Here is a 15,674-nt window from a genome sequence, read left to right on the forward strand (position 1 = left end):
TCTAAGTCTAAGTCTATGTTTGCGTCTACAACCTGACGAGACGTTACGTGCAACAAAGGTATTGCCATATGATACCGTTTGATTATACGTAATTCAGTACCATTGGAATTTGGTCGCTTCCTATAAAAGTTCCAAATTCAGTACCCATCTCTAGAAAATAGTAAGATTTAAAGACAGAAAGTGAACAAACACTAATTTCAATGGAGAAAGAATCAGGTTAAATAATTTCTGCATCGCTATACTCCTTTTCAGACATGTTGAATTGTGCAAGTGTAAATGTGATGTCCCTTAATGTAACTTGTTCAGCATTAAGTGTGTCCCAATTCAACTTTTTTGCTTCCGACACGATACCGATATGGAGCCTTGAGTATTGGCCGATACCGATCCGATACAATATCAGCAGAAATCTTACATACTTTCATTATTTTGTAGCTAAAGTTAAAGTTAAAGTACTACTGATAGTCACACACACAAGAGGTGTGGTGAAATTACTCTCTGCATTTGACCCATCCCCTTGTTCACCCCCTGGGAGGTGAGGGGAGCAGTGAGCAGCAGCGGTGGCCGCGCTCGAGAACCATTTTGGTGATTTAACCCCCAATTCCAACCCTTGATGCTGAGTGCCAAGCAGGGAGGTAATGGGTCCCATTTTTATAGTCTTTGGTATGACTCGGCTGGGTTTTGTAAAATGTAAGAAAAGGTTGCATGTCAATGTCAATTTACCATCTGGAATAGATTCATGCAGTATTTAAGTTGAAATGGAGTTGTCATTTTTTGGCGACACCTAGTCCATCCATCCATCCATTTTCTACCGCTTATTCCCTTTTGGGGTCGCGGGGGGCGCTGGAGCCTATCTCAGCTACAATCGGGCGGAAGGCGGGGTACACCCTGGACAAGTCGCCACCTCATCGCAGACACCTAGTGTTTACAATAATTTGTAAAGTTAAGCTCATGATGCAGTATGTTGAATGATGCTGACACGTGTGTTACTGAATACTTTCTAATACACTTCTGCCTTGCGACTTTGTACGTGTAAGTAACATGCAACTATAATTTGCTACTAGAGATGTCCGATAATGACTTTTTTGCCGATATTCGATATTCCGATATTGTCTAACTCTTAATTACCGATTCCGATATCAACCGATACCGATATATACAGTCGTGGAATTAACGCATTATTATGCCTAATTTTGTTGTGATGCCCCGCTGGATGCATTAAACAATGTAACAAGGTTTTCCAAAATAAATCAACTCAATTTATGGAAAAAAAATGCCAACATGGCACTGCCATATTTATTATTGAAGTCACAAAGTGCATTAGTTTTTTTAACATGCCTCAAAACAGCAGCTTGGAATTTGGGACATGCAGAGCATGAGGAGGTTGAGGTGGACGGGGTTGGGGGGGGGGGGGGGGGGGAGAGTTAGGTGGTAGCGGGGGGTGTATATTGTAGCGTCCCGGAAGAGTTAGTGCTGCAAGGGGTTCTGGGTATTTGTTCTGTTGTGTTTATGTTGTGTTACGGTGCAGATGTTCTCCCGAAATGTGTTTGTCATTCTTGTTTGGTGTGGGTCCACAGTGTGGCGCATATTTGAAAAATTGTTAAAGTTGTTTATACGGCCACCCGCAGTGTGACCTCAGTGTTTCCCACAGGACAGGCATCTATTTGTGGTGGTGTGGTCGGGGGGGGAGCAAGACATTTAGATGTTAACTAGCTGTCCTGTCATGATCTCTCATGACAAATATTAATGTCTGGTGGTTTCATTTCCTGCTTAGCACACTTATTTTCCTTCTTTTGCCACTATTTCTCCTGTCTGGGCGCTGACTTCCTCACCTGTCCCTGATTAGCAATCAGGACACACCAGTTCCTAGTTGCCAATCAGCATGCTTTACATGCCAGTCCCGACCAGAGGACAGAGATCATTACTTGACATTTGTCCTTTTTGTGCTGTACCTCCATAGAGCTTTCTCTATGGTTCCTTTCCACTTACCTGCCGCACTATGTTTGTTTTGCCAATAAATACATTTTACCTGCACTTTACCTGCCGTCTCTGCCTCATCCGGTCACGACTCGCAACATCCACCACCAGATTGCAACATGTTCAGCTTTGCACAACTAAACACACTGCAGGAATGCTTGTATCGGACATTTAGATGTAATCGGACCCATTACCGATAAGAATACAGGACCGAGACACCCCTGTTAAGCATGTTAGAAACTAATAAAACTATTATTCACACTTCCAAATGCTACTGTGTAAGACTACCCACATCGCTTAACATATTAATATTATCCATCCATCCATCCATCCATCCATTTTCTACCGCTTGTCCCTTTCGGGGTCACGGGGGTTGCTGGAGCCTATCTCAGCTGCATTCGGGTGGAAGGTGGGGTACACCCTGGACAAGTCACAGGGCCAACACAGCTATACAGACAACATTCACACTCACATTCACACACTAGGGCCAGTTTAGTGTTGCCAATCAACCTATCCCCAGGTGCATGTCTTTGGAGGTGGGAGGAAGCCGGATTACCCGGAGAGAACCCACGCAGTCACGGGGAGAACATGCAAACTCCACACAGAAAGATCCCGAGCCCGGGATTGAACTCCGGACCTTCGTATTGTGAGGCACTATGCACAAAACTCCTGTCCCACCGTGCTGCCCCATATTAATATTAATAACTGACAGAAGTATATTGAGTTTTACAGGACATGCATGGTCCTATTTGTACACAAAATCTAAAAACTATATTTGGGTTAGTTTTTTGTCTGACTCGGAGGGAAGAAGCACACACAGCAAACTTGTAATTTAAAGAATCTTTGATGTTGGCTCCTTTTTGTGACCAATCCTGGTGAAGGCTCTCTCAGCACAATGCAAACTGACCTAGTTTATGTTTTCCGTGCTGTCTGCAGCAATAAACACACATGCATGTCATCATGCACGTGCGCACACACACGCACACGTACACACACACACACACACACACACACACACACACACACACACACACACACACACACACACACACACACACACACACACACACACACACACACACACACTGACAGCAGTGGATGAATGCATTCGGACATCCGCTTTTATTCAATTATGAAGACTTTGTTCCTAAACGAGTGCTTCTGCTAGCATGGTTGCATTCTCGCATAGATGAGGCGATACTTTAGTGTGGAAAAAAAAAATGCTCTGACAGTACTCACTTTAGACTCCTACTTGTATTTCTCTTCCTGCTCTAAGTGCTCTCTTGTTGATCTGCAGAGATCCGTAACCAGCTGGTGGAGCAGTTCCGTTGTTTGGAGCAGCAGTCGGAGTCTCGCCAGCAGCTGCTGCAAGACCTGCAGGACTTCTTCCGTCGGAAGGCCGAGCTCCAGCTGGAGTTCTCCAGAGGCCTGGACAAACTGGCGGAGCGCTACTCGGCCAAGATCCGCACTTCCAGAGAGCATCAGCATTTCAAGTGAGTTACGGTGCCTGCATTACTTCACCTGGAAAAAGATCTTTGGAATACTAAAGTTCTTTTATTTGTTATACACGACCCACGCTGTAAAAAGTATGCTTTGAACAATGTTGTGCCGCTTGGTGGATCTGTGGCTTGTTCCCCCACACCTCACAGCATAAAAGTCCCGGGTTTGATTCCCACATGGGGACTTTCTGTATGCCGATCACCTTTGTGAGTTTCCCCCAAGTGTTTCAGAATGTTCTCCTCCATTGGAAAACATGTTTATGGCACAATTTCCAGCCAGTTGTTTGGACCAAAATACTGACTTAATACTTGGATCTGGTTCCTGCGTCCTGCGCTGCTTCTTCGTCAAACACACCATCAGCAGCTTCTTCATATTTTTATGGATACATGTCTGCTGTTTATTAGCGATGCACCGAATTATCGACCACTGAAATTTGGCTGAAGATTTGGCCAAAAATGTCCCATGGGTAGGAGTAGTAAGTACACATATGTCCCTTTGTTCTTACTACTTTTACTGGGTAGGAGTACTAAGTACACACGTGTCCCTGTGTTCTTACTACTTTTACTGGGTAGGAGTACTAAGTACACATGTATCCCTGTGTTCTTACTACTTTTACTGGGTAGGAGTACTAAGTACACATGTATCCCTGTGTTCTTACTACTTTTACTGGGTAGGCGTACTAAGTACACATGTATCCCTGTGTTCTTACTACTTTTACGGGGTAGGAGTAGTAAGTACACATGTGTCCTCTGTGTTCTTACTACTCCTACCCAATAAAAGTAGTAAGTACATATATGTCTGTGTTCTTACTACATCTACAAGCTACTGTAGGAGTAGTAAGTATACATGTGTTCATTATTTCTTACTACATCTACAAGGTATGAGTAGTAACTACACGTGTACCTGTGTTCTTACTACTTTTACTGGGTAGGAGTAGTAAGTACACATGTGTCCTCTGTGTTCTTACTACTCCTACCCAATAAAAGTAGTAAGTACATATATGTCTGTGTTCTTACTACATCTACAAGCTACTGTAGGAGTAGTAAGTATACATGTGTTCATTATTTCTTACTACATCTACAAGGTATGAGTAGTAACTACACGTGTCCCTGTGTTCTTACTACTTTTACTGGGTAGGAGTAGTAAGTAGACGTGTCCTCTGTGTTCTTACTACTCCTACCCAATAAAAGTAGTAAGTGCAGATATGCCTGTGTTCTTACTACATCTACAAGCTACTGTAGGAGTAGTAAGTATACATGTGTTCATTATTTCTTGCTACATCTACAAGGTAGGAGTAGTAAGTACACATGTGTCCCTGTGTTCTTACTACTTTTACGGGGTAGGAGTAGTAAGTACACATGTGTCCTCTGTGTTCTTACTACTCCTACCCAAAAAAAGTAGTAAGTGAAGATATGTCTGTGTTCTTACTACATCTACAAGCTACTTTAGGAGTAGTAAGTATACATGTGTTCATTATTTCTTACTACATCTACAAGGTAGGAGTAGTAACTACACATGTGTCCCTGTGTTCTTACGACTTTTACTGGGTAGGAGTAGTAAGTAAACGTGTCCTCTGTGTTCTTACTACTCCTACCCAATAAAAGTAGTAAGTACATGTATGTCTGTGTTCTTACTACATCTACAAGCTACTGTAGGAGTAGTAAGTATACATGTGTTCATTATTTCTTACTACATCTACAAGGTATGAGTAGTAACTACACGTGTACCTGTGTTCTTACTACTTTTACTGGGTAGGAGTAGTAAGTACACATGTGTCCTCTGTGTTCTTACTACTCCTACCCAATAAAAGTAGTAAGTACATATATGTCTGTGTTCTTACTACATCTACAAGCTACTGTAGGAGTAGTAAGTATACATGTGTTCATTATTTCTTACTACATCTACAAGGTATGAGTAGTAACTACACGTGTCCCTGTGTTCTTACTACTTTTACTGGGTAGGAGTAGTAAGTAGACGTGTCCTCTGTGTTCTTACTACTCCTACCCAATAAAAGTAGTAAGTGCAGATATGCCTGTGTTCTTACTACATCTACAAGCTACTGTAGGAGTAGTAAGTATACATGTGTTCATTATTTCTTGCTACATCTACAAGGTAGGAGTAGTAAGTACACATGTGTCCCTGTGTTCTTACTACTTTTACGGGGTAGGAGTAGTAAGTACACATGTGTCCTCTGTGTTCTTACTACTCCTACCCAAAAAAAGTAGTAAGTGAAGATATGTCTGTGTTCTTACTACATCTACAAGCTACTTTAGGAGTAGTAAGTATACATGTGTTCATTATTTCTTACTACATCTACAAGGTAGGAGTAGTAACTACACATGTGTCCCTGTGTTCTTACGACTTTTACTGGGTAGGAGTAGTAAGTAAACGTGTCCTCTGTGTTCTTACTACTCCTACCCAATAAAAGTAGTAAGTACATGTATGTCTGTGTTCTTACTACATCTACAAGCTACTGTAGGAGTAGTAAGTATACATGTGTTCAATATTTCTTACTACATCTACAAGGTAGGAGTAGTAAGTACACATGTGTCCTGTGTTCTTACTACTTTTACTTGGTAGGAGTAGTAAGTAGACGTGTCCTCTGTGTTCTTACTACTCCTACCCAATAAAAGTAGTAAGTACAGATATGTCTGTGTTCTTACTACATCTACAAGCTACTGTAGGAGTAGTAAGTATACATGTGTTCATCATTTCTTACTACATCTACAAGGTAGGAGTAGTAAGTACACATGTGTACCTGTGTTCTTACTACTTTTACTGGGTAGGAGTAGTAAGTAGACGTGTCCTCTGTGTTCTTACTACTCCTACCCAATAAAAGTAGTAAGTACATATATGTCTGTGTTCTTACTACATCTACAAGCTACTGTAGGAGTAGTAAGTATACATGTGTTCAATATTTCTTACTACATCTACAAGGTAGGAGTAGTAAGTACACATGTGTCCTGTGTTCTTACTACTTTTACTTGGTAGGAGTAGTAAGTAGACGTGTCCTCTGTGTTCTTACTACTCCTACCCAATAAAAGTAGTAAGTACAGATATGTCTGTGTTCTTACTACATCTACAAGCTACTGTAGGAGTAGTAAGTATACATGTGTTCATCATTTCTTACTACATCTACAAGGTAGGAGTAGTAAGTACACATGTGTCCCTGTGTTCTTACTACTTTTACTGGGTAGGAGTAGTAAGTAGACGTGTCCTCTGTGTTCTTACTACTCCTACCCAATAAAAGTAGTAAGTGCAGATATGCCTGTGTTCTTACTACATCTACAAGCTACTGTAGGAGTAGTAAGTATACATGTGTTCATTATTTCTTACTACATCTACAAGGTAGGAGTAGTAAGTACACATGTGTCCCTGTGTTCTTACTACTTTTACGGGGTAGGAGTAGTAAGTACACATGTGTCCTCTGTGTTCTTACTACTCCTACCCAAAAAAGTAGTAAGTGAAGATATGTCTGTGTTCTTACTACATCTACAAGCTACTTTAGGAGTAGTAAGTATACATGTGTTCATTATTTCTTACTACATCTACAAGGTAGGAGTAGTAACTACACATGTGTCCCTGTGTTCTTACGACTTTTACTGGGTAGGAGTAGTAAGTAAACGTGTCCTCTGTGTTCTTACTACTCCTACCCAATAAAAGTAGTAAGTACATGTATGTCTGTGTTCTTACTACATCTACAAGCTACTGTAGGAGTAGTAAGTATACATGTGTTCATTATTTCTTACTACATCTACAAGGTAGGAGTAGTAAGTACACATGTGTCCCTGTGTTCTTACTACTTTTACTGGGTAGGAGTAGTAAGTAGACGTGTCCTCTGTGTTCTTACTACTCCTACCCAATAAAAGTAGTAAGTGCAGATATGCCTGTGTTCTTACTACATCTACAAGCTACTGTAGGAGTAGTAAGTATACATGTGTTCATTATTTCTTACTACATCTACAAGGTAGGAGTAGTAAGTACACATGTGTCCCTGTGTTCTTACTACTTTTACGGGGTAGGAGTAGTAAGTACACATGTGTCCTCTGTGTTCTTACTACTCCTACCCAAAAAAAGTAGTAAGTGAAGATATGTCTGTGTTCTTACTACATCTACAAGCTACTTTAGGAGTAGTAAGTATACATGTGTTCATTATTTCTTACTACATCTACAAGGTAGGAGTAGTAACTACACATGTGTCCCTGTGTTCTTACGACTTTTACTGGGTAGGAGTAGTAAGTAAACGTGTCCTCTGTGTTCTTACTACTCCTACCCAATAAAAGTAGTAAGTACATGTATGTCTGTGTTCTTACTACATCTACAAGCTACTGTAGGAGTAGTAAGTATACATGTGTTCAATATTTCTTACTACATCTACAAGGTAGGAGTAGTAAGTACACATGTGTCCTGTGTTCTTACTACTTTTACTTGGTAGGAGTAGTAAGTAGACGTGTCCTCTGTGTTCTTACTACTCCTACCCAATAAAAGTAGTAAGTACAGATATGTCTGTGTTCTTACTACATCTACAAGCTACTGTAGGAGTAGTAAGTATACATGTGTTCATCATTTCTTACTACATCTACAAGGTAGGAGTAGTAAGTACACATGTGTACCTGTGTTCTTACTACTTTTACTGGGTAGGAGTAGTAAGTAGACGTGTCCTCTGTGTTCTTACTACTCCTACCCAATAAAAGTAGTAAGTACATATATGTCTGTGTTCTTACTACATCTACAAGCTACTTTAGGAGTAGTAAGTATACATGTGTTCATTATTTCTTACTACATCTACAAGGTAGGAGTAGTAACTACACATGTGTCCCTGTGTTCTTACGACTTTTACTGGGTAGGAGTAGTAAGTAAACGTGTCCTCTGTGTTCTTACTACTCCTACCCAATAAAAGTAGTAAGTACATGTATGTCTGTGTTCTTACTACATCTACAAGCTGCTGTAGGAGTAGTAAGTATACATGTATTCATCATTTCTTACTACATCTACAAGGTAGGAGTAGTAAGTACACATGTGTCCTGTGTTCTTACTACTTTTACTTGGTAGGAGTAGTAAGTAGACGTGTCCTCTGTGTTCTTACTACTTCTACCCAATAAAAGTAGTAAGTACAGATATGTCTGTGTTCTTACTACATCTACAAGCTACTGTAGGAGTAGTAAGTAAACATGTGTTCATCATTTCTTACTACATCTACAAGGTAGGAGTAGTAAGTACACATGTGTACCTGTGTTCTTACTACTTTTACTGGGTAGGAGTAGTAAGTAGACGTGTCCTCTGTGTTCTTACTACTCCTACCCAATAAAAGTAGTAAGTACATATATGTCTGTGTTCTTACTACATCTACAAGCTACTGTAGGAGTAGTAAGTATACATGTGTTCATTATTTCTTACTACATCTACAAGGTATGAGTAGTAACTACACGTGTACCTGTGTTCTTACTACTTTTACTGGGTAGGAGTAGTAAGTACACATGTGTCCTCTGTGTTCTTACTACTCCTACCCAATAAAAGTAGTAAGTACATATATGTCTGTGTTCTTACTACATCTACAAGCTCCTGTAGGAGTAGTAAGTATACATGTGTTCATTATTTCTTACTACATCTACAAGGTATGAGTAGTAACTACACGTGTCCCTGTGTTCTTACTACTTTTACTGGGTAGGAGTAGTAAGTAGACGTGTCCTCTGTGTTCTTACTACTCCTACCCAATAAAAGTAGTAAGTACAGATATGTCTGTGTTCTTACTACATCTACAAGCTACTGTAGGAGTAGTAAGTATACATGTGTTCATCATTTCTTACTACATCTACAAGGTAGGAGTAGTAAGTACACATGTGTACCTGTGTTCTTACTACTTTTACTGGGTAGGAGTAGTAAGTAGACGTGTCCTCTGTGTTCTTACTACTCCTACCCAATAAAAGTAGTAAGTACATATATGTCTGTGTTCTTACTACATCTACAAGCTATTGTAGGAGTAGTAAGTATACATGTGTTCATTATTTCTTACTACATCTACAAGGTATGAGTAGTAACTACACGTGTCCCTGTGTTCTTACTACTTTTACTGGGTAGGAGTAGTAAGTACACATGTGTCCTCTGTGTTCTTACTACTCCTACCCAATAAAAGTAGTAAGTACATATATGTCTGTGTTCTTACTACATCTACAAGCTCCTGTAGGAGTAGTAAGTATACATGTGTTCATTATTTCTTACTACATCTACAAGGTATGAGTAGTAACTACACGTGTCCCTGTGTTCTTACTACTTTTACTGGGTAGGAGTAGTAAGTAGACGTGTCCTCTGTGTTCTTACTACTCCTACCCAATAAAAGTAGTAAGTACAGATATGTCTGTGTTCTTACTACATCTACAAGCTACTGTAGGAGTAGTAAGTATACATGTGTTCATCATTTCTTACTACATCTACAAGGTAGGAGTAGTAAGTACACATGTGTACCTGTGTTCTTACTACTTTTACTGGGTAGGAGTAGTAAGTAGACGTGTCCTCTGTGTTCTTACTACTCCTACCCAATAAAAGTAGTAAGTACATATATGTCTGTGTTCTTACTACATCTACAAGCTATTGTAGGAGTAGTAAGTATACATGTGTTCATTATTTCTTACTACATCTACAAGGTATGAGTAGTAACTACACGTGTCCCTGTGTTCTTACTACTTTTACTGGGTAGGAGTAGTAAGTACACATGTGTCCTCTGTGTTCTTACTACTCCTACCCAATAAAAGTAGTAAGTACATATATGTCTGTGTTCTTACTACATCTACAAGCTCCTGTAGGAGTAGTAAGTATACATGTGTTCATTATTTCTTACTACATCTACAAGGTAGGAGTAGTAAGAACACATGTATTCCTGTGTTACTACTACATTTACTGGTTAGAACAAGCCTGTTGAGTAGATTGAGCACTGCTGCTACCTAGCTGCAGACCCATCCAGAGGGTCCTGACTTGGGATGTACGATAATGGCTTTTTGCCGATATCCGATATTCCGATATTGTCCAACTCTTTAATTACCGATACCGATATCAACCGATACCGGTATCAACCTATATATGCAGTCATGGAATTAACACACTATTATGCCTAATTTGGACAACCAGGTATGGTGAAGATAAGGTACTTTTTAAAAAAAATAGTAAAATAAGATAAATAAATTAAAAACATTTTCTTGAATAAAAAAGAAAGTACAACAATATAAAAACAGTTACATAGAAACTAGTAATTAAAGAAAATTAGTAAAATTAACTGTTAAAGGTTAGTACTATTAGTGGACCAGCAGCACGCACAATCATGTGTGCTTACGGACTGTATCCCTACAGACTGTATTGATATATATTGATATATAATGTAGGAACCAGAATATTAATAACAGAAAGAAACAACCCTTTTGTGTGGATGAGTGTGAATGAGTTTTTTGGGTTGGTGCACTAATTGTAAGTGTATCTTGTGTTTTTAATGTTGATTTAATAAAAACATTTAAAAAACGATACCGATAATAAAAAAAACGATACCGATAATTTCCGATATTTCATTTTAACACATTTTTCAGGCCAATAATAAGTTATCGGACATCCCTAGTCCTGACCCACTATTTGAGAAACACATTCGCTACAACAACTAGCGGTGGGGAGGCTCTTCACCTGAAACAGTGGTCCCCAACCACCGGTCCGGGACCTGGTACGGGTCCATGGCGCATTTGCTACTGGGCCACACAGAAGCATAATTTAAAAACGATCATATTAGTTCATATAAGTTGCTGTTTGTCATCTGTAGTTCCCAGCAGGTTGATGGTATATACAACAAGGTCTATAAAACGTTCATTAAGACAGCACCAACATCAGACATAAACAGTACAATAAAATAAACTTTCTCAGATATAACAATAACAATAAAAATACAGACCCATATAAAACAGTAGGTTTCTGCATTACCTCAGCTCAGGGTAGATCATGAATAGTCACCATGCAGTTCAGCAAGGCAGGTGGAGAAGCGCTATCGTGCTAATGTGCAAGTGTGCTAAATTGTTGCATATAGTAAGTGTGCTGAAGAAAGAAAATATGTCCCAGTAAGATAAATTGCCTGTGTTATTGCACATAGCACTCTTGCACAAGTTGTTAGCATTAACATATGTTTTTACGCATGGAACATTGAAAACAAAAAGCATACATCAGGGTATCTATGTAAGAAATATTGCACAAAATACAAATACATAACTTTTAGCACAGAAATAGAAATCCATATAAAGCCAAAGAAATCCATTGGAACTAATAGCAAGTACCGTATTTTTCAGAGTATAAGTCGCACCGGAGTATAAGTCGCACCTGCTGAAAATGCATAAAAAAGAAGAAAAAAAACATATATAAGTCGCACTGGAGTATAAGTCGCATTTTTGGGGGATATTTATTTGATAAAACCCAACACCAAGAATAGACATTTGAAAGGCAATTTAAAATAAATAAAGAATAGTGAACAACAGGCTGAATAAGTGTACGTTATATGACGCATAAATAACCAACTGAGAACGTGCCTGGTATGTTAACGTAACATATTATGGTAAGAGTCATTCAAATAACTATAACATATAGAACATGCTATACGTTTACCAAACAATCTGTCACTCCTAATCGCTAAATCCCATGAAATCTTATACGTCTAGTCTCTTACGTGAATGAGCTAAATAATATTATTTGATATTTTACGGTAATGTGTTAATAAATTCACACATAAGTCGCTCCTGAGTATAAGTCACACCTCCGGCCAAACTATGAAAAAACTGCGACTTGTAGTCCGAAAAATACGGCATACCTAGTTTTATTATATATCTATGACTTCAGCAACGACCACAAATGAGCAAAATTGAGTAAAAAAGTATTTGGAGAAAAAAGTTTTTTTTTCATTCACTTATTTTTGCTGTATTTATCCGTCACATGTGAAAATAATGCCTACATCAAACTGGTCCTTGGTGCAAAAAAGGTTGGCGATCCCCAGTACAGAATGACATTCAGCTTGTATCTCAGTAAGAACAACTAGTAAGCTGGGACCCTCGTATCATTAGGTACCACAATTGGTTTCAAAATGTTTTTCAATGAAAATCGAGAAACGCTGCACATTGTACTGCTCGGCAGAAGATGCTGGTTTAGAAACAAAGAGCTGTCAGCTACTAAAAGGATGGACAATAACAACGACTAAGGATGAATAAATGCAGAAGAATTGACCTGAAATGAAGTCAGGGCCTCAGGCTGCAGTGTTCTTCCCAACTAGGTCAGACTGTTCTTTGTCCACTCCTACCGACCCGTCTTATTCTGTACGCGATTGTAATTTCTTTACATTCTCAAACAGGACGCTCACGTCCTCAGCGCTCACAAAAATAAAGAGCTAAGGAAGTCAAAGAAATGAAAGCTATTTTGCTCAAAGTGTCCAATGGACTTTATGTTGAGCTCATGTTCATGTTTGTTATCTTACATAAATATATGACATTATTATATGGCATTAGTATATTATATTACTAAATGACATTATTATAGAAAGTGAGGACATGTTGAGCTCATGTTGCCTGGCAACCTACCGATCTGTCCATCTCTTGGGTCTCTCTGGCCGATTATGTAAACATTCCAAGCAGGCAGTGTGTGACGCTGATGAATGGAGCATTCCTCTAAGGACCACTCTGTCACTTGACTTTTCTTGTCGCGACAGATCACCTTCATCAAAACCCCTTCCGTCACTTAAAATAGCCATCATCATAAATGGCCGTCTACTCCCCGACTACAATGCCTCAAGCCTTAGTCCCAATTATATGTTGCAGCTTAGAGAAGCCTTTGCTAAAGAGCTTAGTGTTCCTGATTGTTATTATCAGTCGTACTTTCATTTCTAATGCCAGTAAGGACTATTAGGGCCATGCTTATATGCTTTATGCAACTTAATAAACAAAGAGTGGAAGGTTGGTCACTATGATCAGTTTATTTGATAAAAATACTGCATACATTTCAGTACGGGACAAATCTGCAATTTCTTCCCTATTGACCAGAAGTCTAGTTAAAGCCTGGGCTGCATATTATTTCTTCATTGACTCACTATATTGCAAGGCATTTATGTATATGTATTTATGTATTTAATATTTGTTTACTTACTATGGCAGGGGTGGGCAATTAATTTTTGTCGGGGCAATATTTGTCGGACAATATTTCAATTACATTTTGCTCAATATTATTTTTGATACACCATAAGATAAATATTAATAATATTATTAATAATAATTATTATTATAATAATGAATAATAATAATAATAATAATAATAATAATTTCATTTAACCTAACTTAAGTTTATACAAAAGCAGATTGCTTTTGATGGTTTTACTTTTACACAACACTTCCTGATGTATAATACAATGCAAAAATGTAAATTTCTGTCACTTTATCCTGCATCCTCTTTAAAAGTCCAACATTTTTCCCCGTCAGATTTGGACAACCATCTGTTGTCACACCTGCCAGCTTGTCCCATTTCAGCCCTAACATGTCCAAACACGCATTTACCTCTGTGAACAAGTCATTACCTGTGGTTGTCTCTTTAATTGACTGCATGGCTGCCAGCTCCTCCGTGATTTGAAAGTCTGCAGTTATCCCACGTAAGAAGATGAGCAGCTGGGCGGTGTCACGTACATTGCAGCTTTCATCCAAAGCCAGCGAAAAACAGTCAAAGTCGGCCGTTCTGTTCTTCAGCTGAAGCTCCAAGTTTCCTTCTCCTCGTTACAGTGCGTCGGGAGAGTGACACATTGTCAAATGCGCCCCTCTTCTCCGGGAATATCAGCGCAACATAGTCCAATAAGCACTCCTTGATAAACTCTCCGTCAGAAAACGTCTTTCCTTATCTGGCGATTTTGTGAGAAATTACAAAACTTGTCCTGATGGCTGCATCTCTGGGGGTGTGAAATTAGGCAAAAAGTCCTTGTTGGGTTTGCCATTTTACCATCAACGCATCAGCCTCCCTTGCGTGCGCTTCATCGGACAGATTCCGGTATTTTTCCTCGTGCTTCGTCGTGTAGTGGTGATTCAAATGATATTCTTTAAACACAGCAACCTGTGTACCACAAATGAAGCACACGGCTTTACCTTTAATTTCTGTAAAGAAATACTTGGCAGTCCATGTCTTGTTGGAAACAGGCCATTCGTCATCAACTTTTCTTTTTTTAGCGTGAGCTGACATCTTGGGGGTAACCGGGCATCACTTGTCGCTGTGCACCTTCACTCACAGGTTACACACGGACATACGTCCATAAATAACACTTTTCAAAATAAAATCAGCATCGTTGTATTGCACGCACGACATAGATACTTTTTTAAATGTATTTTGTAATTTATGATTGGCCTCACGCGGGCCGGACAGGGACGCACAAAGGGCCGGATGTGGCCCGCGGGCCGCAGAATGCCCAGGTCTGTACTATGGTATATTATTTATGTATTACTTATTCACTGTTCTGTTACAGAGAACAAGAAAATGAGATAAAATTGCTATGTTATGAAAAGCGGTAGGATTTAATAAGCTAAGCTTCTTCCTACTGCTTTTCGGACGTGCTGTAATGAAAAAACTGGAAATATGTGATGCATTACATTGTATAGTATGCATGTTCGAAATAAACAGAAACTGAACTGAACTGAATTTATACTTCCTGTCTCTCACATGACGTGAGAATATTCGTACGCAACTGTACCGTCATGAAAGTTCAGTACCAAAAACTGCGACAATTTTAGGATCAAGATCATAGAAGTATGGAAATAAATTCAAGAGCAAGATCAGGTTACGCTTGTTTAATAGTGTTTTTAGAAATGTTGGAAACGAGACACGTGCGGTCAGGGTAGGCGGTGAGGCGGAGCCTGACTTGTCATGACGGAGAAAACAAACAAAAGAAAACAAATAACAAAACCATCAAATAAATATTATTTTCTCCATTAAAATGTGTTATAAATGTGTTATCTGTATGACTAAAATTACTATAAATTTGCACATAAACCGATCATGAGGATGAGTGTGTGTTGTCCCTTCACCTCCTGAAGAGGAAGAGGCTTACTTCTGGTCTGATTGCACAATCGCTAAAATAATGTTTGCAGATTCCTTTTTTAATGAATTTCTAGTTTGTACACTGTAGAATCTACAACCTGTTAAATGATGATCTATCTATCCAT

The 15,674-nt window shown here is 39.1% G+C and overlaps 1 protein-coding gene across 4 annotated transcripts in view; it reads left to right on the forward strand.

The window, feature by feature from the left end:
- Positions 1-15,674, forward strand: part of LOC133570846 (SLIT-ROBO Rho GTPase-activating protein 3-like) — a 131,604-nt gene that overhangs the window by 25,071 nt on the left and 90,859 nt on the right. For all 4 annotated transcript variants that reach the window (XM_061923590.1, XM_061923592.1, XM_061923591.1 and 1 more), the window contains exon 2: positions 3,272-3,467. In XM_061923590.1, coding sequence (XP_061779574.1) covers positions 3,272-3,467 — 196 coding nt within the window. The remainder of the gene's footprint in view (positions 1-3,271; positions 3,468-15,674) is intronic.

The sequence above is a fragment of the Nerophis lumbriciformis genome, linkage group LG28, assembly GCF_033978685.3.
Source record: "Nerophis lumbriciformis linkage group LG28, RoL_Nlum_v2.1, whole genome shotgun sequence".
NCBI classification, from domain to species: domain Eukaryota; kingdom Metazoa; phylum Chordata; class Actinopteri; order Syngnathiformes; family Syngnathidae; genus Nerophis; species Nerophis lumbriciformis.